The sequence below is a fragment of the Phlebotomus papatasi genome, chromosome 2, assembly GCF_024763615.1.
Source record: "Phlebotomus papatasi isolate M1 chromosome 2, Ppap_2.1, whole genome shotgun sequence".
NCBI lineage: Eukaryota > Metazoa > Arthropoda > Insecta > Diptera > Psychodidae > Phlebotomus > Phlebotomus papatasi.
In genome coordinates, this window is record NC_077223.1 from 79,511,018 (window position 1) to 79,538,742 (window position 27,725).

The 27,725-nt window shown below is 33.0% G+C and overlaps 2 protein-coding genes across 8 annotated transcripts in view; one reads left to right on the plus strand and one right to left on the minus strand.

The window, feature by feature from the left end:
* LOC129804584 (serine protease inhibitor 42Dd-like) overlaps positions 1-8,360 on the plus strand; it is a 60,392-nt gene extending 52,032 nt beyond the window's left edge. For both annotated transcript variants that reach the window (XM_055852059.1, XM_055852044.1), the window contains exon 5: positions 7,988-8,360. In XM_055852059.1, the coding sequence (XP_055708034.1) occupies positions 7,988-8,121 (134 nt within the window). In that variant the 3' untranslated portion in view covers positions 8,122-8,360. The remainder of the gene's footprint in view (positions 1-7,987) is intronic.
* The window catches only part of LOC129804580 (longitudinals lacking protein, isoforms F/I/K/T-like), a 150,251-nt gene continuing 125,545 nt past the window's right edge, over positions 3,020-27,725 (minus strand). For all 6 annotated transcript variants that reach the window (XM_055852004.1, XM_055852001.1, XM_055852005.1 and 3 more), the window contains 3 exons: positions 5,539-5,657; positions 3,265-4,132; positions 3,020-3,199 (listed from right to left, as the gene is read on the minus strand). In XM_055852004.1, the coding sequence (XP_055707979.1) occupies positions 3,078-3,199; positions 3,265-4,132; positions 5,539-5,657 (1,109 nt within the window). In that variant the 3' untranslated portion in view covers positions 3,020-3,077. The remainder of the gene's footprint in view (positions 3,200-3,264; positions 4,133-5,538; positions 5,658-27,725) is intronic.

Here is a 27,725-nt window from a genome sequence, read left to right on the forward strand (position 1 = left end):
GTTGTGGAGATCAAAAACAGACAAAAACTTGTCAGTTGAATCTTCAATCCGGAACACATACTTTTGAATGTAGGTCCAGACCGGTGCAGTGACCACTGGATACGTCTTCCTGCAAACTATGCACATCTTCATGTATGCATCTATTGCCTGGGTCACGTTATCGAACGGGTACAAAACGTCTTTGTCAACTGCAACGTAGAATTCCGTAAGGTTCCTTTTACTCGTGCCAACGAATGCCAAAATCGGTGATTTGTCACGTTTTGAAAAATGTTTGGCCACTTCCTCTAAAAGAAGGCGATTGTCCTAAAGACGAAAAAGGAAGTAATTCAAGCTTCTAAAGAGCATATTGACTAAACACTAAGCCAAAAATATTTAAAAATAAACACATTAATTAAATAAATACATTTTACATAAATATAAAGTCAAGGGAAAAGTAGTGCCAAAGCATTCAATACTTTGTGAAATTCTGAAACTCGTGATTAAAATTATTATCTCAAAAGTTGTTTCACACCATAAGGATTCAGAAATTATTTGCACCGATTTATACATCATCCTAAATATCGCCCAAAGTAGTTTAGGAAAAATTCTGTTGTTTTTTGGACAAAAATTACGGGAGACTGGGGCAAAAAGTCACAAAACGGATATTTTATTTTTTTTTACAAACTACTCGAACGGCCAATAAATTTCTAATTAGCGCAGTTTTATAGGAAATTTACCGCTCTACAACTTTGTGAAAATCATTTTCCTCTATTTTGTAAGGAAATACGTTTATCGAGCCAATTTCTAAAAGGTAATTTTGTGACCATACTCAGAAATGCTGGGGCAAATAGTATCAGGCATGGGATATTATCACATTTTGATTCGCTTTGTTACGGGATTCCGTAAATTAAAAACAAAATACCTAGATAACATATTTTCATAGGAAATTTATTCCTCTACACCTTTGTAAAACACCGTTTTCTCTATCTGAACCATAAAAACGCTTTTCAAGCTATTTTCGAAAAAACACACAAAATACTGCAAATCGTTTGACCAATGCAAACAACAAGCGGCGACACATAGCATTGACGTTTCTTTTGCAGTGAGACATCATAAATTGTTTCGGTTTTTCTTACTTTTTGCTCCATACCTTTTGTTACTTTTTACCCCAAGTGGTCGTTATTATTAAAAATATTTCTAGAGAGAAGAATATTTGTATAATTCTAAAATAGATAGCGGCTTCGTATTCAAAAAATCCAAATCATTTAGGAAATAATCATCAGTGCATAAATTTTGAATAATAAATAGGTAATGATTGATTCAAGGAAAATATTTCAAAAATAGGGCTAAAAATTTTGATATATTTTTTAATTTTTTAAGTTCCTTGTTCGAATTCTAAGAAACATACAACATCGAAGAAGGTCTGCAAGCTATCTATGGAAAAAATTTTAAGTCGCTATCTTATTTATCTTGGAAGATATTGAATTTTGAAATTTTCGATTTGTGACTTTTTGCCCCAGTCTCCCCTACTTATCTATTAACAACCGATTCACTACCAGCTCATAAGCAATCGGAACCAGTTCAGTCTTGTTAAAAATTCCAATACCTTTCCAATGAGCTTAAACATGATCTCCATTTAGTTGAAAAATACGCTCTTCGGTCATTTTAACGTTTATGACTAACTTATGGGAGGGTCCCGTGAAGGTCCTAAATTTCTATCTCGATACGTTTGGCCTGCAGCTCTGATAACATGCAGATGGATGGACAAAAATAACATTATGTCCGAAACGGTTTACGGGGAACAATGGAAGACGAATAACCAGTCGAAATCCTGTGTAGGGGGAAGTGGGGCACCTTTGAAATTGGGATTTTTTATCTATTTTTAAATAAAATTGAGCCTTATCGTCATATAATTAAGCTTCTCAAACAGATTGAGAAGCTAAATTACATAATGATATGGCTCAGATAAACTCAAATATAGGAGAAAAATCCCAATTTCAAAGGTGCCCTACTTCCCCCTATTGACTTTTTGAGACAATAAATGTCCAAAATTTTCTGAAAAGTTTCTTAATTCTCAACACTACATCCTTGTAGAGAATTAAATTTTTTTATCGGATACACTGCATGCCAAAAATGGTAAAGAAATAGGGTAAATGTCCTAATTCAAAACCATTTCCAAACGCTTTAACTTTGACAGAAGATTCAATACATTAAGTTCATATTTTTTCTGAAGAGGATTACATAAATTTGCTCCTTGACTCTTCTAAAATGTTATTTTTTAGTGAAAATTCTTTAGATATAATTTGAAAACGCCTTAAATAGAAGAAAAATACGCGAGTGTGAAATACTTCTATTGGAAACAAATTAATCCAAATGGAGACAAGGAAAGTTTCTAATTGGAGACAAACAGTGTAAGTAAAACCGCGACGAAAGGCTTCCAAAACCTTTTTGAGTTGCTCCTGAGTGTGGAATTTGTTCTTATTCTTGGTCTTTTCTCCTTTCTAATTTAAACCAATAAAAAAATCTCTCCAAAAAAAATCATATTTCCGGGGTCTCCTATTGAAGCATTTGCAGACACTTCAGAAAAACCCTTTTTGTTCACGAAATAGGTAATTATTTCATTTGAAAACTTCACGTACCGTTAACAATAAAGTTAGCACTTAATTTAACTAAAATTAGCCAAAAATATGACATAAATGTTAAACAAAACGAATAAACAACAGTCACCTCATTGTGTTTTACATTGAAAAACAAGGTCGATCGATGAAAAATTCGATGGTGAAAAGGTAAACTTTTAATTTTTCTGAGAAATTAACAAATTAAAATTTGTGAATATGAATGGATTTTCGCTTTATTTGGAGCAAAATTAACTAAATAATGAAACTGTGGTATAGAAAATATATAAATATAGTAATTTAGTACCGTATTTATCATGAAAACAATGACGTTTCCATTTGGAATAGAGAAAAATTTCCATTTAGAGCAAGTTTTGAATTAGCTTAATTTACACTAACAGAGAAGAATTACTTCAATTTTGAAATATAATTGTGCCCCAAAATATTGTATTTTGTTCTAATAAAAAAAAATATCATAAATATTTAAGTAATACTAACCTTTTGATAAATGAAGAGTGCGCTCAAAACTTCCTGTTTTGAGCATTTATTGCGTTTTCTCTTGGTTCCATCGGAATTCGATTCCCAGGATGAGTAGGATGACACAGCTACAATAAAACAAAGGTGAATTTACATCTAATTTTTTTGTTATAAAAAGCATAATAGAACATACCCAGATGGAAACCCAGCACATGAAGTCCCATGAGATCTTCGTGCATCTCTTTTTGAAGATTTTTGAAGAATCGTGAATTTTTTGAAAGTCCATAGGCCGTGAGTTCCTTGTTTGCCTTGTTCCAGTTCTCTGCGAAATTGTGTTGCTCTGGAAATTCTTCTTCAAAATCTTGCAAGAAGTATTCGTACCCTTTCACTGTACTCAAAATAGGGTACTGAATGACATACTCATAAAAGGTTTTAAAACCTTCCAATCTCTCCGCGCGTGAGGCTGTCCAGAACTCTTTTATAGTTTCTTCTGGCTGAAGATGATGCTTTACAAAATCGTGGGCATCACTTGAATCGTGGTCGCCGGTCACATCAGTTCTCTTCTTTTTTGCCTTTGTCAGCCCCATATTACGTTTAAAATTATTAAATGCCTTATATAGGTGACCTTTTGCGAAAGTCTTGGTCTCCTTCTCATACGGGACGAAGAAAAGGTTTTTATCCACGGTTGGGAACTCTGAGTGGATTTCGTCACGCATCTGTATGAAGCGTTTGACATCAATTGTGAACGTTTTTGGGAAACCTCGATTTTCGAATTCTCTTGCGATAAAGAACTCTGATATTGACACTCGCTGTTTGCCTTCAAGTTCTCCTTTTCCACTCTCGTACATGCATTTTAACATCTGGCCTTCGGTGGTTGATAAAAGCTGCCTCATTGTAGGACTAGACACTTTCGACGACACATTCGATGGACTAGATATCAGAGAACTCGGATGTGTGACTTCTGGTTGTGAAAAATTGAGGTTTATGCATTCCTTGGTGGTCTCACATTCCATGGAGATACTCTCAACATCTTCGACAACAAAATCCAATTCAGGATCCTCCTATAAAAAATTGAAAAAGGAACTAGGGACTACTTAAAGTTTTTTTTTTGGAAAACCCTGGTGTCACAAGGTCGCAAGTCATGAGGTCTCAATACAGTGCACTACACACTGCTGGTGATCACTGACAAGGACAAAGATAGAAACCTGAAGCAGTCCATGCCAGCGGCTACCAGGAAGAGAATTCGTGACACTATGGCAATGCCATATGACAAATTGCATTCGAATCTCAGGAGAGCTTTTTCGAAAATGTGATTCTGTAGCCGTGACATTATCATTTAAACTCACGAGGCATTGTCAGAAGTCACATTTTTGTGATTTAGGGTAAGTGTGCCAAATTTCGGCATAGTCGCATGCAAGCGTCGAGGTCTCAAGTTTGAAATGTAATATTTTAAATACAAATTAATTTTTTTATTCTTTCTTCCTAAAGAGTGTTGCTTGGAACCTTGTAAAGAGTTTACCGTCTTTATTTACTCTAAAATCATTCTTAATGCATTTTAAAATGAATAAAAATATAGACATAGCTTTGGTGCCCTATTTCGGCCACCTTCATTTTCATAGTTCCTTGCCCTTCGGAAATTGTTCCAATATCTTTTTCACGTCGTCATCTCGTTTGTCGAAGCTACATTTTTTGTTATTCTTCTGCATTGTATATTCTCTAGAGTACGTAAAATCTAAAAGTTCATGGAAATTCGAGGAACAAAAAAAGTGGCCGAAATTGCAAGCTGGCCGGAATTTGGCACACTTGCCCTATGACAATTCAAATGCCAATGAATTTTATTAAACAAATTAACCAAAACGGACTGTATTTGCACAATATCATTAAATAAAGAGATTTCATACAAAATCAAGAGACTGTATTTTCGAACTCATATGAGAAAAAAAAATCTCAATTGGTTTTGTATTGTCAGTTTTCGAACTCACGTGTGACAATGCCACAAAAATTACAGAATTTTACAGAAAATTACAGGTTAGCCCTTTAACTCTTTCCGGACCACAGCATATGCTGCAAGCCAATTTCACTATTTTTTAATCAAAAATATCTAAGCTCAGGAATTAATTGAGGTCCTACAAAAAAATATTTCACATTTGGACATCCTTATAGTATGTAATCATCCACAAGAATCGGATTTTTGTCAATTTTAAATAATTAAAAAACATTGTTTTTCATAGAATATTCATATGCTTCTTTGGGTACTCAGAGTCCCAAAAGAGACGAAAGAGTTAAGGATGAGAGAGTCAAAAATTGGGGGTTCGAAAAAATAATTTTTTTCTGGCGAAACATAATTTTAGGAAAATTTTTTAGGGTCACCGGTGGCCTATTAATTCTTAAAGGGTTAAGGAAGTCAAGTAAAAAATGCTTTGTTGCTTTTGAGTTTATGTTATCATTTCCGTAAAGAAATTCTTACCTCCTTCAATGTTTGTAGCTTTTCCAAGAATAAGTCACAGTGATCGCTTTTCTCAATCACTGTTTTTGATGCGTCGTAGGTCATCAACTGAAAACTTTCCTTAGAAATATCTTCTTCTCCTAGAAAAAATGAAAAACAAAAATTTTACAGGTTTCACATGGATTCTTTGGAATTTTTAGTAGGAGGTTGTATAAGTAGAATAAAATGTTAATGTATTTAAAGATTTCTTCAAGTTAAGGTAAAGTGCCCTCAAGTCGACCGTTTCCTCAATTCGACCGGTAGAGTTATTTATTCAATTTATTTATATTCGTACTAATACTTGGCGTATGATCTAACACTAACAGGTCAATTATTCCATAAATAAATACGAATCAGTGACAATTTTATATAAATTCACCATCAAACATTCAAATATTGACCACCGGTCGAGTCGAGGAACCGGTCAACTCGAGGACACTTTATATTAATATGAAGAATTAACTGCTACTTGGGATGAGGAAAATTATATGAGGAAATTTTGAACTAACAAAAAACATCTAGATGAAAATTAAGTGATAAGGTTTATTCTAGAAAAATTGTTCTTTGACATCAATCATCTACAATATTAAGAAAGATCGGTACTTTTAAAATAGTTCTTCCCATATTAAGCATATGTTTTATGCTCTATGAAGTAACTTAACTTCATATTTATTTGTCTACTGAAGTTGCTTTTGATAGTCCGACACTAGTATCATCAACTTTCAGTGCTGTCCGATTTTTAGAGAATTACTACCCTACAATGCTTTTCCTAAATACTCGTTGTTTAATTTGGAACAAAAATTGATGCGTCTGCCAAAACCTATGTATTTCATGGTAGGGCAAAATGGGGCACTTTTGAATTGGGGCAACTTTGAAATTGGGCTTCTTTCCCCTATTTTTAAATGAAATTGAACCTTACCATAATACGTATAATTTAATTCCACAAACCAATTTTGAAGAAAAATTTCATTATGATAAGGCTCTATTACATTTGAAAATAAAGGATAAAAACCCAATTTATAAACTACCCCAATTCAAAGGTACCCTACTTTCCCCTATAGGTCTCATCTATAGTGAAAGGTGGAACTAATTCGTCAGCTGAATATAATTAAATTTTATTTGACTCGTTTTGATACTTTTTCTTGCGGCGATCAGAGAATTTGTACTTCTTAACAAGATTTAATATATATATATATATATATATATATATATAACCTAAATTATTGTAGCAAAGCTTCTTCCTAACGCTTAACCCTTTAAGGACGATTGGAACACCGGTGTCCCATAAAGAAAATAATTTTTCCTGACTACCTAAAGTTATTTTTTTTATGTCTGTACATAATTGTAAAGTAGAAGATTGAAGGAATCTAGAATTTTTTTGCAAGTCTCTAGCTATTTGCTATGTAGTAAATATTTAAGCTCAAAAATGGCGAATTTTTAAATTCTCAAATTCATAATTGATTTTATTTATTTTTTATACTTCTAATATTTTTTAAGCAAAACCCTTTTGGCAATAAAAACTACAATACTCATACGTAATATTTTTCATTAAAGCGAAAAATATTATTCATTGGTATTGTCAGAAAAATTACTTGAATTTTTAGGCTATTTTTGTACTTATCGTTCATAGAAGCACAAAATACACCGAATCAGACTCTGTTGGACTTTCCAAGGTTAGATGTAAGACTTATCATTGATTATGTTTCTCAGTTTAATTTTTATTGTTGATTTTCAGTCCGTAAAAAGTGTCTTGTCATTAGAGTGTTAAACCCTTCGATGTCCAAGAGCATTTGATGATATCATGTTTCTCGGAGAGACGCCAATTCCTTAGTATTAAACACGGATTTACCCCTTCAGAAGGACATTGCTTATAGTGGATGTTAGTTTAGTTCATGTTGGATTGCAGTAGGACGTAAACGGATTCGAAAGAACGCTGAAGGTTCGCGGAGAATCTCTTGCAATCAAGGTGTCCATTATTCGCTCTTATCGTCAGAGCTAGTCCTCACAATATCCATCACCGGATTTAACAGTTTCGAATAAAAATTACAGCAAAAGATAATTGTAAAAATATAATTACCACAACAAGGAACAGTTTTTGTACACTGCTTTTCATTGTTTATGCTCCTCACTTATTTACTCCCAAAATGATAAGATTACTTAGCGGAAATGGATACTGTTTTTCTATAGAGATAGAGGAAATATCACATGAGCTATCATCACTGAAAATTAAAACAATTTTTTTTAAATAAATAGAAATAAACAAAACAATTCACATTTAATTTAATTAAATTTTTATCATTAGCTTTAGATTCGCAGTGTTCTTCACTTTTAATTTGTACAAAAAGTAACCAATTTGTATATAAGAAGCAATTTCAAAATCTCCTTTACTAATTTCTAAAAATTTTCTATTTTGTTTTTTACTTATTTTCAGGAATTGTATTCACATTGACTAGTATGACTATTGAACCAGAGAATTTTGTCGTAGACCATCCATTCTACTACTGCATTTTGAATTCTAAGGATCTGAATATCTTATTCAGCGGTCGATTGTCCAGAAATGTTTAGTAATTTTGAAATGTTAAACAAATGCATCAGTATTTCGATTAGACCGAAGACTTACTGCCTTACAGGACCGCTTCTTCCATGACTCTACACATCAGTATTACAAGAATTATGAATTATATTTTACACGTTTGTTTTAGATTGTATTTTATGAAAATTTAAATAATTTTATTGTGTTAAGTTTTATGTTGTGAGTTTGTGAATTAAACAATAAAACTTTTATGTTTTTCGTGGATTCTAAATTGGTTGTAAATTATTTAGGTTTTCTCTGGGGATATTCCGTTAACGCGCTTATCACTAATCGGTTGACGATGAAGCTTGTACACTGGTAAAAATAAAAGGGTCAAATTTACCCTTTTTAGAAAAAAATGTATCATATTTGACCCTTTGAAAGGTTTACTTGTATCTCTTGAAATTTTGTATTCACAATTATCACTATAGATTATGTTTCATCGTAAACTTATAATTCATATCATATATCTCTCATCTGAGTGAACTCCAAAAATGACTTTTTCATTGTTTTTCATTCGTTTATTCCGGAGATAAATAGGTGTCAAAACAGCAGTGACCCTTTCATTTTTACCAGTGTAAAGCACATCCCTGTTCATTGATAAATTACCAAAATCCAAGTTTTTTATCACAAAATTATGCCCAGCGCACAATAGTTAACTTTTGTTTTGTATTGTTGGATAATGAGCTGGCGTGATGGATATTCTTTGAGGACACCTCTGGTAATCACCAGTGAGAATTTTGTTTAACCTCAAGAAGAAAAATAAATTTTCTGTCTTGCCCAGAGCTTTCGGTCTGGATGTGAACCTTCTTTAGTGGCTACAAAAATTTTTTCTATAGCCTAGTTTTATATGTTTTCGAATTTTCTATGAGAGTAAATGAAATCTAGATCTAGAACATCTCGCTCACTCTCATAAGCAATGTCGAAAACATATTTACAAACAAAACTTATTATACGTTGAACATTATACGGATCACACGCCAAGAAAAAACTTGTGTACTAGTAAATACTGGCCTCGATTCCCTCAAGACCCTCATGTGTCAAATCCTCTCAGAAGGTAGGTCAAGTCTCCCTATCTTAGCCAAAGAGATATTATAAGTAAATTTTCGGATGTAAGAGATCTTTAGTTACCCTTCCTACTTACCCTATATGTGTTTTAAAACCTAAATTAAACTAAACTTTCATGAATTTTACAGATTTTGTAAGGTAAAATCTTGTTAAAATCTTGTTACTTTTTTTCCATGAAGAACATTCCGGAAAATCGATAAAAAAATTGAATAGAAAAATGCACTTTAGAGTCTCAAAACTTTTCATGTTTAGTTTCTTTCAAAAAATTTCCAAAACAAATTAATAGAGGTACCATTGAATTGGGACAGCTTTGAAATTGGGATCTTTCTCCTATTTTCAAATGAAATTGAGCTTTATCATGAAGTATTTTAGCATCACAAATGATTCGTTGAGCTAAATTATATCACTTTAAGGACTTTAAGGGTCCAGTTGCATTAAAAAATTGAAGAATAAACTCAATTTTAAAACTGTCCCTATTCAAAAGTGTCCAATTTTCCCCTACAGTACCGATTTTGATTATTTTGGTGCCAGATGTGAAAAGCTTGAGATATTCCCTAATAAAAGCTATCTTAATTAAGACAATATTAGAGCTTTCTTTCAGAAAACTTGATCAAAAACTCCTTCAAAGTCCTCTCAAAAATACATTTTGAAGTTCTTAATATCAAAATATAATATATGCATGTGAAACTTCTTTTAAAAAAAATCACCATTAATTCATTTTTAATCCAAATTTAATGAGTTTGATTTGGACTTCTTAGTGTTCTAAAATAATTCTTAGTAAATATTGTTAACCGGGGAGTTTTTCAAAATTGTCTCCGAAAAAGAGACCTCAACGGCTGAATTTTCAAAATTTAATTGTTGTAATTTTTATTGCTTAAGAGTTTGAATTTTTTTCAATTTGTTGAAATGTAGAGAAAATATGATATTTTTTTTGGACTTTTTGACCCACATACCCCTTAATTCTGATAGAAGCCATGAATATTTTTTTACCTGTAAAAATCAAAACATTTATATTTAGAGATATTTCGCAAAATTTATTGAAAAAAATCATGTAACAGTATTGTATTGGAACATGTGTAAAGATAATATACAAATATTTAAAGTTTAAGTAAATAACTATTCTACGTAATTCTAAGACAATTAGGCAATTGGTTGAAGTCACAATAAAGAAATTTTCAGTAAGAAAAATAACATATTTATATGAATTTTAAATTTGTCTTATTTTTACGATTTTACTATATATATAATATTCGTTATGTGATCTCCCAAATTGTCTTTGCATAATCTACAAATTTGAATTTATGATAAAAATTAATTTTATTGAATAAAGAATATAAAGTGATAATAACTACTCTATAAATGAAATTGAATGAGAAACTAAAAATTACTGACGTTCTAATAAAATACAAAAATTTAGTATTCTAATCACAATAATGGTCCTAAAATTATGTTGTTAAATGACTTTAAGCGACTTTAGGGAATTGTTTAACTTGGCGTTTCTTATAGAGCCGCAGGTATAAAGATACTTAAAACATTGGAAAAACTTCATTAGGCAATTAAGGTTCCGCACCACTACGCACTGTTTACGTGTAAGTGAATGTTTTACCCCAAGTTTAAGTTTTTTGATTGGTTAGAGATTAGAAACATTCACAGTTTTAGCGAACCAGAGGACGCGGTGGAAGTAAAATATTTCATAGAAAAAAAATATCAATTTATTTTAAATGTAAAATTATCAAGCCTAATAAAAAGTGAAGCTATTTTTTATTTTTCCTTGTAAAAATTTTGCAGATATTGCATCGCGACATAAACAAGTTTGCTCGTAGTTCTTGTATTATTTCGGCGAACATTATGAAATATATATTGTTAGATAGCTTTTAATGCATGATTTCGAAATATATCAGACTGATAAGTCAATTCTCTTTAGGAAAAAACTTGCCAATAGTCTTCAGTGCCTCTATGCAAAAATGTATGGAAAAAATGAAATGTCGAGAGGCCCCTGTGTAAAACTATGCTTTGCTCTGAAATTTCTTGAGTTTCATTTTAAAAATTAAAAAAAAAATGAATATTCTAAAAATAAAAATCTTTATCAGGAAATACAAAAGTTGGTCTTTGAGAAATTATTGTAAGGATTAAATCGTTAAGTTGGCCTTTAAAATATGATTCCTATTCTTCCTTAAAAATATTTCATTTAAAATTTGGATTTTTGAAGCCTCTAATGAATTAGAAAAATTCTTCCTTGCGAAAACCAATGTCGTCACATAGAAAAATAATCGAGTAAAATTTACATGACAAAAGAGTGTAAATAACTCATTTTAAGAGTTAAAATAACTCATTTCAAGAGTTTAAAAAACCTTTTTTAGAGTTGAAGTAACTCTTTCAAATCCCAAAATGAATATGTTTTGCAATTTTTTATTTTTTTATTTTATCATTTTCTTTATTAATATTTCCTTGACTTCGAGTTCCCTATATTCCGAGAGAAATATCACATATGATGCACGCACAAGTCTTCATGAAATACTGTTAGACATATTCCTAGTTGATGTTCCATATGAACTTTGTCATACGAAAATCTTCTTGACTGAAGTATATTCTTAAAACGAAAACACTTAAGCATATACTTCAGTCGAGATGAAATTTTACATCGAAAAAGAGTAATAATTACATCGATATCCGACGAATTAATTCAACTAGCACGAAGATTAGTTTCAACTCTATTTACTAAAATTTACAACGAAAAAAAGTAGCAATTACATCGATATTCGTAGAGTTAATTCAATTCTGCCATAGAGTTGTTTTAACTTTTTAGGTTTTTTTCTTAATGTAGGAATCATAAATTTGATAAAAATGCTATTTAGAGGTACAAAAGAAGCTTTTAAGGCAAATAATAATAGTTTTTGCGCCTTAGTGAAAACCTTAATCTTCCTATCAAGAAGGTCTCTTAGTCAAATTATTCTCAATGTTTAATTTTTAAGCATTATGGCCTCTACATTAGGGAAGTTTATGTCCATATTGAAGAGTTTTTCCTAGAAAAGCGTAGGGAATTTGGTTCAATATGGACATAAATTTCTCCAGTGTGTAGGGGCCATTATCCGCATTAATTCAATATTTAATCCCTTAAAACCTTCAGGACCCATCACGTTTCCTGATTGGCCAAGGCTTGAAAGTCCTCAAGATTCCAGCCAATTAGAGAACGAGGTGAAACTGAAATATTTTATGAGCTGAAATATTTAAAAAGATGTGAATGAAGCTTGAATTTATTTTAAATTTTCAATTAAAATAATCCAGTATTTAAAAATTTAGAATATTTATGATTAGAATACCAAATTTTAATTTTTTGTCTTTGTAATTCTCTTTATTTAATTTACGTCGTCAGAATAGGAGACGATAAAATTAATTAAATTTCGAATTTAAAATATGTCCAAAATAATATTCAATAATTAATTGGAATTTTCTTTTTTTAAACTGCAAAATAGAAATGAAATGACGAAAATAAATTTGAAAATAAAAATGTTTGTTTCGTTGAGGTACATTTCACTTTCGAGGAAACTACATATACGGCATATCCGTGTAATCCTCATAGCGTTTACGCCTCCTTCTACGTATCGTTGTGGACTTCTCAAGGTAGCCCTGTTCTCTAAGTTTCGAACGAAACAGATGGTAAGCATGGTACAATTTACCCTTCGAATGCGGAACAATTGAACCACATTGAGGGGTAAAGTAAACCGTAGGATCTTCCTTAGGGAAGATTTCTGTTATCACTTCGCAAAGGTAGAACATTGCATTTCTTGGCAATCTGAAAAATTTAGTATTTAAGTAAATGACCAAAGGACAAGTGAAAAAGAAAACTCAATGAATTACTCCAAGCGATAGTTTTCCGATAGCACCGCAGTTATTATCAGTCTAGCCAGGTTGTTCTTATCAGCATTGGTGAGTGAAGCCTTCATCTGATACTTTTCGTACAAATTTTGATCATTCTTTTCGAGGATTTGCACCAGATACTAAGCAAAAATTTGAGAAAAAATTCAATAAAACCATTGGGATTTGATGAAAAGTAATCAAAAAAAAAACTCACTTCTGGTGTCAACAGCCAACTGTAGTCATCACCTTCTCCTCTTTGACGAGACATGTATACGATTTCCATTGAATCCGAATCCGAGACTGCATCTGGAAAAGTAAGTATCGATTAAATAAAATCCTTTAACTACCCAAAAACACTTAAAATACTTTATAAAACCCAAAAAGTAAGTTGCAGTTAAAACTACAGAAAATGGTTAATTGTTAAAAGAAAATATTCACTATTAAGTTCTACTTCATTTATTTACCACTAATAAATGTACAAAGTCCACAATTCTGGAGGAATTCCATGTCAAAAAACAACTCTATATAAATTATTCAGACTATCTTATGATATATTTAAGAAATGAAGCACAGTTATTGGATTTCAATCTTTGCGAAATTTCACTTAGTTCGAAAGCTTTGAGAATAAAACCAAAAACGTATGCTCAATTTTCATGAAAAACCTAGATATTTTAATTTTTATCAAAATAAGTTACACAAAAAATGTATTTAAGTGATCCAAAAATACTAAGAAAAAAAAAGTTCAAAAAATATTTTTAAGCTTCATTGAGCCTCATAACTAAATTCCAAATAATCCTTCTGAGAGTAAAATTTTAGATAGATCATTGTGCTGAAAAGCTTCATTGTTTATGTACAAGTAATCCAGTTTTGTATAATTTTCTGCGGTAATTGCTGTAAGCATTGTAGAGCTTTCCACTTTTCTGCTTCTGTCCAACACCAGGAGTATAGTAGACATCATTCTGTTCATGCGGAAAGAGTTCCAAAATGACATCGGTGAGGTAGTAAAAGGCACCTCTGGTCAGCCTAAAAACGAATATTAATATTTTAATATAAAGAATTAATCTGCGAAAGCACCAAATGTTGAGCTTTTCATTCCATTCAGTGCATATACTAAATAACTAAATTTTTCTGGATGAATTTTAGCCGTTAGGAATTTTTAATAAATATTGACTAAAATTAACTTAAAATTTTAATCTGAATCTAATCGGTTTAACCCTCAATTTTCACTAGAAAGCAACATAAACGTTTTCTTACATGTTAAACATTTATCAACTAGTTTGGAATTATTTCGGCTATACAGAAAAATTGAAAAATATGATCTACCGCACTTTAGACTCTCAAAATAGAGGTTGAACTATATATCTTATTTAAGATTTTAAGAATTTATTTATTCAAGAATTTATCAGGTTTTGATCTTTTAGTTCGAAGCTTGGAATAATTTCTGTCAATATCCGTTTTAAAAGAATAAAGAACAATACTCCCTCCGTTCCGAAATAAGTTTGGGAAAAATTGGGATTAACTCTTTCGCGTCATTATGGTCATATATGACCCGGGGAAAAAACAATTTCTTTTGACTATTTACATTAATTGAAATCTATCGGTTTGTGCACGACATCATAATAGAAGGATGTAAGATTCTTCACTGGTAAAAATAAAAGGGTCAAATTGACCCTTTTCAAAAGGATGGATCGTATTTGACCCTTTGAAAGGTTCACTTTTGTATCTCTTGAAATTTAGTATGCACATTTATCACGAATAATCATGTTTTATTGTAAACTTATTACTGATATCATATTTCTCTCATCTGAGCGAACACCAAAGATCACTTTTTCATTGTTTTTTTATTCGTTTATTCCGGAAATAAATAGATGTCAAAACCGTGACCCTTTCGAAGGGTACCTGGTGACCCTTTCAAAGAGTCAAATATGATCCATCCTTTGGAAAAGGGTCAATTTGACCCTTTTATTTTTACCAGTGTTGGCTAATTTTCTCAAGACTCCAGATATTCAGGAAAAGAAAATATTTGAGATCAAAAATCACGAATTTCGAACTTTGTGAAATGACTTTTCTTTTTCAAAATTATTTATATTCCTTTATTTTTTTCAGCAAAAAGTTCTTTAGAAATACAAAATAGAATATCCAAAGATTGTATATTGCGTATTTTGATATAATAAATTACTCTCAATTTTCCAGAAAAGCGTGTAGAATTTTCCGGGTCATATATGACCCTATAGTCCCCAAGGGTAACAGTGTTTTCGTCCCAAACCTGCAGCGAAATGTAGTTGGGACATTGTTTTTCTTTGTGAAATGTAGGTGGGACATCTTGCTCCTGGACATTTCATCTTATATCTGATGAATTATAACATATTTTGCAATATTTTAGAGTATTCTGCAAGCGTCTCATATTGTGCAATTGTATTGTGTGTGAATAAATATGTGGATAAGTTTATTTTTGCCAAATATCACTCAAAATATTGTGACAGTGACTGTTCAAAGGATTACCAGGAAGATTCCTTGAACACCGGGAGTACAGTGTTCATCAAGACAATCCAGTTTGCCATGGTTTTGGCCAAATTAGTAACTTCAAGCAAAAAAAAACTCTTAAGAAGCCCGTGATATAGATTTTGAAAATGGTAAATACACTTCCCTTGAGGACAACAGGGTCATATATGACCCGGGGTTTTTCCGAGTTTTCACGCAATGGAAAATTTTTTTCCTCTCTGAACTATTATATTTGATCATAAAGCACTAGGAAAAACTCAATTTTGCATGAATTCATCTGCTGAATAAAAGTGGGACGCGAAAGAGTTAAGGAAAAGTTTGTTGGTAAATGTTTTGTGTATCAACAATTATCTCTTGTAAAAAACTATTGCTAATGTCCAGTACTAAAATTGGGGTCCAGTCTTGATGGTATGTTGAGGAATCAATGTATTAAAAATGTCTTATTTTTGGCGTTTTATTTTCAATCTAAAATAGGTGCAGAATGGTGAGAGATACAGACTTGGGACCTTCGGGGGACCCCCCCATAAGTTGACCCTGGGACCATTAATATGTCCTTTATTTTTCCCCCACCCCTCCCCTTCCCCTCCAAAATCATCCTTTTAGGATTGCTCGAAAACACGTCGTGCGATTTCTCTTTTTTAATTCTGGATATGTTTTATATAAACATATAAATGGTCCCACGGTCAACTTATGGGAGTCCGCTGAAGGTCCCAAGTCCCTATCTCTCACCATTTTGCATCCAGATATTCGAATACATAAAAAAAGGATGTTCTTTTTATTGCTCATTCTGCAAAATTTGAGATATAAAATATGTCATATCGGTAATAACTGTTGAGTTCTACTTGTGCATACTAAGAATTTAGAACAAATTCTGGCCTGTAATGTTAATCACAGTCCATCTTGTAGTAATTAACTATCTACCGGAGCTCTTTGAAAAAAACGCGAAAAATGAACAACTTCAACATATCGATTCCTTAACTTATCATCGTGATAGGATCCCCATATTATCCCTGAACATGGAGGATAGTTCATACACAAGATATTTGCAAATAACAAAAACATTCTCTGAAACCATTCCTTAATCCCTAATTCTTCGCCAAATGTACGACTTATTTCGGAACGGAGGGAGTATACTTAATGTGTAAAAAAAATATTTTTTAGAGCTTGTGGGAGTACGTTTCAACGATGGAATTTTCAAAGAGGAAAAAAGCTATCCAAAAAGCAAAATGGCTGTCTTATACGAGCCTTATGGTGCTATTCCAATGAAAAAATAAGCATGTTTTTTAGCACATTACTGTTCACAAGTACTAAAAAGACCATGACTGTTCCCACGTCAGATGACATTGTAATTGGGTGAAAGCTTGCTCGGCAGGAATATTCGAATTTCGATTGGGAAATCGACAAGATTAATTTAATGCTTTCACTTTTATAGAATTTTGTACATTTTCTTTATCATGATAAACAAGATGTAAGGTTCTTAAACAAAAACTTCATATTTTCCCCAGTCCTCGTCGTGTTTCAAAATCAGCATTAGTAGCATTAATATTCTCTACTCATTATTTTCCTTGAAATGACATATGGGAACAGACATGGTCTTTTTCAGTACTTGAGAACAGTAATGTGCTAAAAAACATGGCCAATTTTTAATTGGAATAGCACCATTAGACCTTAGGCTTATTTATGTGGCTTAACTCTTCTAATTTCTTATCAACGATCTTTTTTTTGGAAAAAATATACTTAGGATTGCATTATTAAGGACAACAAATGACCTGTTAGATTCTGAAAAGGCAATAAAATTGGTTGCTGTTTTAGGATTTTAGACCTTCGGAAACAGGGATAAACCTCTAGTTTGAAGCCCGCTTTAGAAAACTAATATTTTTAAAAAGGATCGTTACAAGAATTTTGGATTTCAATGCTTGTCGCACCTCTGAAATTCTTTATCACCTGAACCAAATGGATAGCGATGCAAATAGTCTTTAAGAACGTGTTATCGGAGAGGGAAACTCCGTCCGGATGCGGTAACACTGTTTGTGGAGCTTTCAACTCAAGATCAAAAACTATTTCTTCTTCAGAGCTTTCGACACGCTCCGTGTCTTCCTCAGTGATCAAATGTTGTCAGAGGTCTGTGGGTTTCGTTGAGTAGGGGACGTTTTGCATTGGCGGGAAGGTTCTAAGATTTTCACAAAAGATCTCAACGGATGCACCATCAGACACTCTTCGGTCATTTGGGGACAACTCTGAGTAGTCCCCGAATGACTGAGCTCTGAGTTGTCCCCGAATGACCGAAGAGTGTCTAATGGTGCATCTGTTGAGATCTTTTGTGAAAATCCTAGAACCTTCCCGCCAATGCAAAACGTCCCCTACCCAATGAATCCCACAGATCTCTAACAACACTCAACCACTGAGGAAGACATGGAGCGTGTCGAAAGCTCTGAAGAAGAAGTAGTTTTTGATCTTGGGTTGAAAACTCCAGAAACAGTGTTGCCGCATCCGGACGGAGTTTCCCTCACCGATAACACATCCATCATCTACACGGCAATTTTCTACAGGACTTTAAGAACATTTGGTTAGACAGAATGCCTTACTCGCCTTACTTATAGAATTCTATAAGAATTAATTTAGAAGAAAATCTCTTTTTTGAGGAAAAGTTCTCTAACTCGAAATCGGATTTCTTAATGAACCTTCGTATACCCCCTAATTCGAAATTTAGGGGCGGACTCTATGCTACGAGGAGGTGAGGCTGACCCAGCCTCAGATGGACCGACGGCGTGGACCAGGACGCCAGCTGATTAGGGGTGCGGAATTGGAGAACGGTGGCGCGTAACAGGCTCGAGTGGCGACGGGTCCTGAGTCAGGCCAAGACCAGTAACTGGTTGTAGCGCCGGATAAGTAAGTAAGTAAGTAAGTAGTAAACTACTTCAATGTGGACATAAATTTCTCCGGTGGCAGCCAAAATCCCAAAAGTTCAAAATCCTGAAAGGGATGAAATTATATGGGGGAAAATGTTTAGAATAATTTTCCAAGACACATAAGATTTTCCTTTGCATCTAGAAAGCGCGGGTGCAATCGTGGGAGTAGCTATGACACTTTTAAGAATTCGGGATTTTGGCTTTCGGGATTTTGGCTTTCGGGGTGTGACCGTCTTCTCAGTTTGATTACATCTTCTGCACATTATGTTACATTGGACACCCATCCTATTCAGATGTTTATTTAAACAATGACCAATTAGAACATTAGCAATCTGTCGGGCTCTCTAGCGACTGTCTCCCAGCAGGTACGCTGTCCTTTCCTTCTAAAATCCTAGATTCTCGGGATCCCTGGATCCTGAAATTCGGGATTAGTGAAATATTTAAATCCCGGGATCCCGAAATTCAAAACAAAAAATCCCGGGATTTTGGAAACCCAATCCGCTTCTTCATTTCCCGCTATACCCCTGTGTCCAGGTACCCAATGTAGACCGACGTCATATTTCTGTGGGGCCGCTTCTAACATTTTCCTGCACTCAGTCACGAGAATAGAACGCGACTCATATCCTGTTATAGACAGTCGCAGCTTTACTATCTGAGAAAATTTGAACTTTGAGCAGAATTGCGACGACCTCAGCCTGAAACACAATCGTGTACTGGCCGGGAGGTGCTGATCCTCTAACTTGAAACTCCGAGCAATGGCAACCGGTGCCTGAGGATCCTTCAACCCGAGAACCGTTAGAAAATAAAAATAAAAAGTTTCTAAGAAATAAATTGCCGTTGATGCAACAGTGAGATTATTCGGAGAAAATCTCCGTTCGGATGCGGCAACACAACAGGTGGAGTTTTCAACCCAGGATCAAAAACTCAACTCTTCTACCAGAGCTTTCGACACGCATGCCTCAGTGGTCAAGTGTGTCAGTGATCTTTGGGTTTCGTTGGGATTGGGGATTTTTGTGTTTGGTGGGAGGCATTCAGTGTTTTCACAGGGAATCCTGGATGGACACAACACACGACCTTCAATCATTCGGCGACAACTGAGTCGTCATTTGAGTTGTCGCCGGATGATTGAAGGTTGCGTGTTGTGTCCATCCAGGATTCCTTGTGAAAACACTGAATGCCTCCTACCAAACACAAAAATGCTCAAACCCAACGAAACCCAAAGATCACTGACACACTTGACCACTGAGGAAGACACGGAGCGTGTCGAAAGCTCTGGTAGAAGAGTTGAATTTTTGACCCTGGGTTGAAAATTCGACCAGTTGTGTTGCCGCATCCGGACGGAGATTCTCTCCGAATAATCCCACAATAAAGAAAAAGCTAACTCAGGAATTTTAAAATTACTTCCTTACCAAATATAGTATTTTTAGAGAAATAAACGTTGTGGTAACGTTTATCTTTGCCTTCCGAAATCGTGTATTTTGGACTTTCTTTCATTTTCGAGTAATGCTTTAAAGTTTTTCTAGGTAGATATTTACAAAAATGTCCTTAAATATTGCCTTCCAACAAGTTTAGGTGTGTCTTTCTCATAATCGCACCTGTTTCAAAAACAAATGATAAATCAACCGTAGAGAGCGTATTTCTTAACCGAATGGGGTTCAAATGGGTTCATTTGAAAGGTCTTGGGGACCTGAGTAATTCAGAAATGGTTCTAAGTCGATCAAACTAGTTTATCAATTGTAAACTGGTTGTAGATTACTTTTAACGGCATTTACGTATTCTAACGTACCGCAAGATAAGATAAGATTTTACCAGGAGTCAGTTCTCCATTTCGGATATTCCGATGCATCCAGGCCACCAATTGGGCCCCTTATGCTTCCCCACTCCTATTCTATCTTATCCCCCGATACGGGTAGCCGCTCTATATCGCAGCTCTGTGGGCAATCAGTGCCGTTACTATATCACAGCATCCCTTCTCGGTGTGTGTTTAGGATCAGTGACAGCGAATATTTGTATCGACTGAAGTACTAATTTCATGCCGAAAGTCGTTCTCGTACCAGCCTCTATTGTTTAGGCGGTTCACTTTTCTTGCCAATATACATCATTGACATTACTATTCATTCATTCACTGGACGAATTCAAAGCCGATATGGCATAAGAAATATTTTTCTGCTGCTGCTCAGCTTTGAACCCAAGACCTCGCAGTCATAGAGCTACTACTCTATCCACTGACCCACTCGAGGTTCTAGCGTACCGCAAAGTTGGTATACATTGCCAACCTTTTCAAATTAGATTTCAGGTTTTTCGATTCACATCAAATAAGCAGTCATGAAAAATCCCTATGAGTCCTCATTAATTTATATACATATTCACTATCTACACGATTCAATTAGCCAGCGCCTATCGAACCTTTTGAAAAAGTATTTAGAAAGTATAAACTGAATTTTCATTTTTTCTTGATCAGTTTCGGAGGGTTTCACCTAATGCCCTAGATAAACTTACAACTTAAGCCGAGAGACGACTTAGTGGAAAATGATTGAAATGAAGTTTAACCATTATGGCGAATAAAATTACACTAAGCCGTCTCTCAGCTAATCCTCAGGTCTATCAAGGTCCTAACCTCACTTCGCTAATTTTACTTAGGCATTATGCCCAACACACAATAACTTTTGTTTGTAAACAAGTTTTCAAAATTTCCTATGAGAGAGAGCGAGATAACTAGATCTCGGTTTCATTCACTCTCACTGAAACGTCAAAAACATGTAAATAAAACAAAAGTTATTGTGCGTTGGGTATTATACCAAACGCACAATAACTTTTGTTTAGTAAACATGTTTTTGATATTTCAATAAGAGTGAATGAAACCAAGGTCTAGTTGTCTCGCTCTCGCTCATAGAGAATTTTGAAAATATGTTTACAAACAAAAGTTATTATGCATTGGGCATTATGACCAGCGCACAATAACTTTTGTTTGTAAACATGTTTTCAAAATTTCCTATGAGAATGAGCGAGATGAGTAGATCTAGATCTCATTCACTCTCATTGAAATATCAAAAACATATTTAATAAACAAAAGCTATTGTGCCTTGGTCATTATGGTGTTTAACGGTAAATATTATTTATTTTTCTAAGATAATACTACATAATTTACTCACTCTAGCCTATAACAAGGATCGAGAATGGAAGTAATTATCATTCTAGCAAGTTTGCATTGATCATTGTTATTTAGTGGCTTTTCCTCTCGGTACTTGTCATAAAGAACAGGATTCTTATCTCTTATCATTTGAATCAGTTTCTGTAAGAGAATTATTATGAAGATTACTACACGCAAAACTAAAACAATTGCTAAAGAAAATTCTTACCTTAGGTGTTATAAGGGCTGTGTACTTCCCAAAAGAAACACTCCTCTGAAGTTCAAGATATCTTTCATCAAATTCAGCATTGGCTGCGAGCCGATCTGAAAAATACAAATATTTAATTAGTTAGAATCATGCTTAAGAGAAAATGCATTGTATTTTCCAAGCAACACTCCTGAGAACTGCAGTATTAGACCAAAAAACCAGCTACATATAAAAAATTGTGTGATATTTAAAAATTTGTTGGTATTTTTTATTTATTTTTTGTATGCATCATGATTAAAATGTAATGAAATACTCCATACTAAAATCTACTCAAAGTTACATGATAAGTAAATGAACGAGGAACAAAATAATGATTATGATTTTGTTTTTAGAGTTAAATAATTTCAGCAATATATAATGTAGGAAAGTCTATTACTACTACAAGTATTTTCCTATTCTTTGATTAATAATTCACAAATTTTGTGAACAGTCTAAAAATATGCATTTGCTTTTAGATTTTTTTTCTTTTTTTTTGTTTTAGTAATCATAATCCCTTCGCTTGATAAGGCCGTGTTTCTTCAGCTCGAGTCGCCGATTCTGGAAACGCTTGTACAATTTTCCACTGGTAGGTTTTTTATTTGCTGATGGCACATAGTAAGTTTCCATTCTTTCACTCGGAAAAACACTCTTGATTAGTGTGAATAGATACATCATGGATTTTTTGCCCAGTCTGCAATTGTAAGCGAATTTAATTTAATATGCTGCAAAATCTAAATTTCCATTGCGATCTTACTCAATTTCGACATCCTTGTCCAGGAGATGTTCTATGATTATTCTGACCAGAAGATTTTGATCAGAAATTTCGAGTTTAATTTTAAGGCGAGCCTTTTCATACAATGAAGGTGCCTTACGTTTCAGCATCGATACGAATTCCTGAAATAATATTTAAAGATTAATTTGGAACATGAAACGGTCCAAAAACAATTTTAATTAAATTTCAAAATGTTTGTTCTTAATTTCTCTGGCACACCTTTTAGATCAGGATAATTTCATGAAATCAAAATTCGTTTCCCTTTCTTTCTCAAAAATTTTGCATAAGTCTACCTCACTCTTTCGCACTCTTCTTCTTCTTCTTCTGGACATCAGTGCAAATTAAATTTAGTTCAATCCAATTTTGAGTGCAAAATGGTGTGGTACGGATACTCAAAACGTGTTAGAAAGAAAGAGGTGTGTATTTTGGATTCAAGAAATTATCTTGACCTTCCAACTAATTTATAGGGTAAGGAAGCGACGTAACAATTTATTGACAATAATCCGGTGATCGTCGGATGAGAAATTTCAGCCCAGAATAAAAAAAAACTTTTCTTCCCAGAGCTTTGGGTGCCTTGCGCACCTTCTTCGCTATAGGAGCAATTTTATTACACAAAATTAATGAAAGGTGAAGATGAAAAAGTAAATTTGTAAATTAATTTTGTGTAATAAAATTGCTCCTATAGCCACTGAAGAAGTTGCGTAGGGCACCGAAAGCTCTGGGAAGCAAAGTTTTTTTATTCTGGGCTGAAATTTCCCATCCGACGATCACCGGATTATTGTCAACAACTAATTTAGATCAATAAAATTAATTGAAATACAAATTTACATCCTTTTCTCTTTCAAACGCATTGAATATTTCTATAATACTTTTTTTGTTTAATTTATCACATGATGTATGACGTAGCCACCAAGGCAAATTCGATTTAGATTTGAATGATAAATAATGAAATGGAATTATTAAAAAGTACGAGATAGAAATTTTGTTTTCCTGAAATTATTCAGAGCTAAGACCTGGGACAGAGACATGATTTATTTAAAAAAAAAGAAATAATAAAGTATTTTTGTTTAAAAAAATAGTAAGGTGAGGTAACTGGATCGTTTTCCGAAGAGTGCTACTTAAACACTTGTTTTTGGACTAATGAAATTCTTTATTACTTCTTCTAAATCCATAGAATTATTCACTGTATCATTCAGAAAAATAATATAAAAAAAATATCGAAAATATTAAAGAAAATTTATAAAATAATGATAATACTGAAATAAACCAACATGCACTAACTGGGTCACCTTTTCGCTAATTTACTTTTAATTAAACCTTTGAATTTAAAAAAACTTTTTTTCACAAGGAAAAAACAATAAATGTTTTCAATCAACCAGCCGTCATTAGCGAAAATATCACTGCTAGGACATTTTTAGTGAAGAACTCAGCTGGCACAAGATTGATATGAGTCGATTACACTCACTTATTTAATGGATAAAAATATTATTTTTGCTTTTTCTCAAACTTGAATAGTTATATTATGTTACTGTAGTGACTACATTACGGAAACAAAAATAAAAATATTATTTTAAGTGGATTAGTCATAAACGATCCAGATAGCGAAGCGCCCGGATTAGCACACTTGACTATAGTAAAATATTCCTAACAAAAAGAGAACTAGGAACTTTTACTACCCATTTTGGCAACAGAATAAGTATATCAATTTTAATGCAATACAATCCATTAACCAACGAAAAAGCGTGAAAATTTTACCGATCGTTAGGGGGAAGTTGGGCACCTTTGAATTAGAGCAGCTTTGAAATTGAGGTTTTTTTCTCTATTTTTAAATGGAACTGGATCTTACTATGATATAACTTAGCTTCACAAAACAATTGCGAAGCTGAATTGCATGATTATAATGCTCAGTTCCATCTAAAAATTAGAGAAAAAACCTAATTTTAAAGATGCTGCAATTCAAAGGCGCCCCATTTCCCCCTACGAAACTGTGTGTTTTGTAAAAAACAAATTGGGTTTCAGAGACTGTCCCTTATACGGGCTTCAGACCTGAGACTTAGCTATATGGCTTAACTGCTCTAATTTTTCAACAATCAAGATTTTTCGGAAAAAATCACCTTAGAATTAGGTTATTATGAACAAATGACCTATTAAATTTAGAAAAATCAATATAATTGGTTGCAATTTCCGATTTTGAGATCTTCGGGAACTGGGCTAAACCTTTAGTCTGAAGACCACTTTTGTTCGGGCGATATTTAAATACCGTTTTATATCAGAGTTTTAAAGTCATTTAAATCAGTTACATGAATAAACTATAAATTTGAAGAGGCTTCGTAGGGTAATTTACTAAAAGTCTGACAGCGCTCAAAGGCGCACACAGTAAAGCCGGACTATACAAAATAGCTTTAGCAAACAAATACATGTTTCTTAGCTCTTTTGGGACCGCAGAATAGAATATGCTGCAAGCCAATTTCACCTTTTTTTTCTCAAAAATATCTTTGCTCAGGAATTATTCGAGGTCTTACAAAAAGTACCCTAGATTTTGACATCCTTATAGTTCGTAAATAGCCACAAGAATTAGGATTCCAATGGTTCAAAATAATTTTAAAAATATATATTTATAGGGTAAAGTGGTAAAAGTTGGACTATGGTATAAGTTGGACAATGGTACAAGTTGGACAGAGCTTTTTTCTTGATAAATTTAGTTACTTCATTTTTATTCGTATATTTTTATTGCTTTAGTTTTATAATTTGGTTCCTTGTACTTAAAAAAAATTAGTACTGTATTTATCAAGAAAAAATCCCTGTCCAATTTGTACCGGCGAATTGTCCAACTTGTAACACTATGTCCAACTTGTATCACTTTACCCTATATGTATTTTTCTTTCTCAAAACATCCATATTTTCCTCAGTATTCAAAAGTATTCAGAATTCCATAAGATGCGAAAGAGTTAAGTATCCGACTTTTCAAATTGTACAGTAATCCCTAAGCTCGAGGTAAATTTTAGAAAAAATATAGTCAAATAAATTTGATAACATCTTAAGAAGTTGAAAGGATCCCTCTATTTTTGTTTAAAAATGCCGTTTATCTTTCTTGTACGAAAATTGGCAATCATGAAAATTTTACAAAAGACGTGAAGAACATTTAGGTCGCTCTAAGGTAGAGCATAAACTCTATGACGCAAGTGTTCCAAGTTCGAATCCCCTTTAGATCACCAGTTTTTTTTTCGGATTTAAGATATTATTAATACTGAAATATTAGAAGGAAATAATATGATAAATTACAGTCAAGTGTGCTAATCCGGGCGCTTCGCTATCTGGATCGTTTATAACTAATCCACTTAAAATAATATTTTTATTTTTATTTCCGTAATATAGTCACTACAGTAACATAATATAACTATTAAAGTGTAAGAAAAAGCAAAAATAATATTTTTATCCATTAAATAAGTGAGTGTAATCGACTCATTTCAATCTTGTGACAGCTGGGTTCTTCACTAAAAATTTTCTAGCAGTGATATTTTCGCTAGTGATAGCTGGTTGATTGAAAACATTTATTGTTCTTTCTTGTGCCAGTATTTTAAATCCAAAGGTTTAATTAAAAGTGAATTAGCGAAAAGGTGACCCAGTTAGTACATGCTGACTTTTTTCAGTATTATCATTTTTTTTATAAATTTTCTTTAATATTTTTGATAGTTTTTTTTTATATTATGTTTCTGAATGAAACAGTGAATAATTCTATGAATTTGGAAGAAGTAAAAAATAATTTCATCAGTCCAAAAAGAAGCGTTTAAGTAGCACTCTTCGGAAAACGATTCAGTTACCTCACTTTACTATAGTACGAAAAATTTCATGAATTTTTCGTAGAAATTCGGTGAGACAAAACCTTTTCGATAAGCCGAGACACACATCCTACGTCAATTTCCTATAACACCGTTAGTGATTTTTAGCTGGATTTTATTTCAGTGGAGTAAAAGAAAAATCAAAGTTAATTCGGTATGTGAAAGAGGAATTAAAAAAACAGATTTACAGCATTATATTGAAAAAGAATATTAATTATAACCTTAAGGTGTCTACACATTGGGAGCAATTTTCGTCAAAAATTGCGTTTTTGACAGAAATTTGACGTTTCCACCTGCACCATTGCATTCAATTTTCTTCAAAAAAGCAATTTTTGACAAAAAAGTCTCACAATGTGTAGAGGCCATTAGGGGTAAGTGGGAAACTTTTGAATGTGGGGCAGCTTTGAAATTGGATTTTTTCTGCTATCTTTAAATAAAGTCGAGCCTTATCATGATATAATTTAGCTCTACAAACAGATTGAGAAGCTAAATTACATTACGATATGGCTGAATTCCATTTAAAAATAGGAGAAAATCTCTATTTCAAAACTGCCCCACATTCAATGGTGCTACACTTCCCCATACTGCTGTTTGGTATGTGTCTCGGCTAATCATTTTTGAGTTTTATTAATGGTTAAAACTTTGACAAATTAGAGAAATTTATGTCCATACTTAACAGTTTTCCCTACAGAAACGTAGACAATATGGATATAAAGGATATAAATTTCTCTAGGGTGTAGAAGCCATTAGTTTTTGTAGAATCATAAGCCTATCAAACAAAAATTTGATAAAAAAATTGTAATTTTTAGAAGAGTTGCAGATATTTTTGGCCGTTACCACATATATTTAGAAACCGAATTGTTGCAGATAGCGACTTTAATTTCACGCAGACCCCAATAAATTGACCTTCTCTTCACTAATATTTATTGGATAATAAAATCAATCATTAAATCTCATATTTCTCATATTTTCGAGAGGAAATTAAGAGATAATTTTTCAAAGTAAAAGATGATGTTATTTAAGTTTAAAGTAATATATACCTTTAACGTTAGAAGCTGATCGAAAGGCCCTGAAAAGTCATATCTTATTCTCACAGGAGGTTCCATAAATCCCATTGGATGCTTAAACATAATCATTTGCCGATAGATATTCTGCTCTGAATCTGAGTCCGAATCGATAAGGAGTGGATCTGAAAAGCAAAAATTACAAAATTAGTTTTAAAAATATAACTGGAAAAATTAATTTTGGCAACGTGTTAGACAAATCAATATT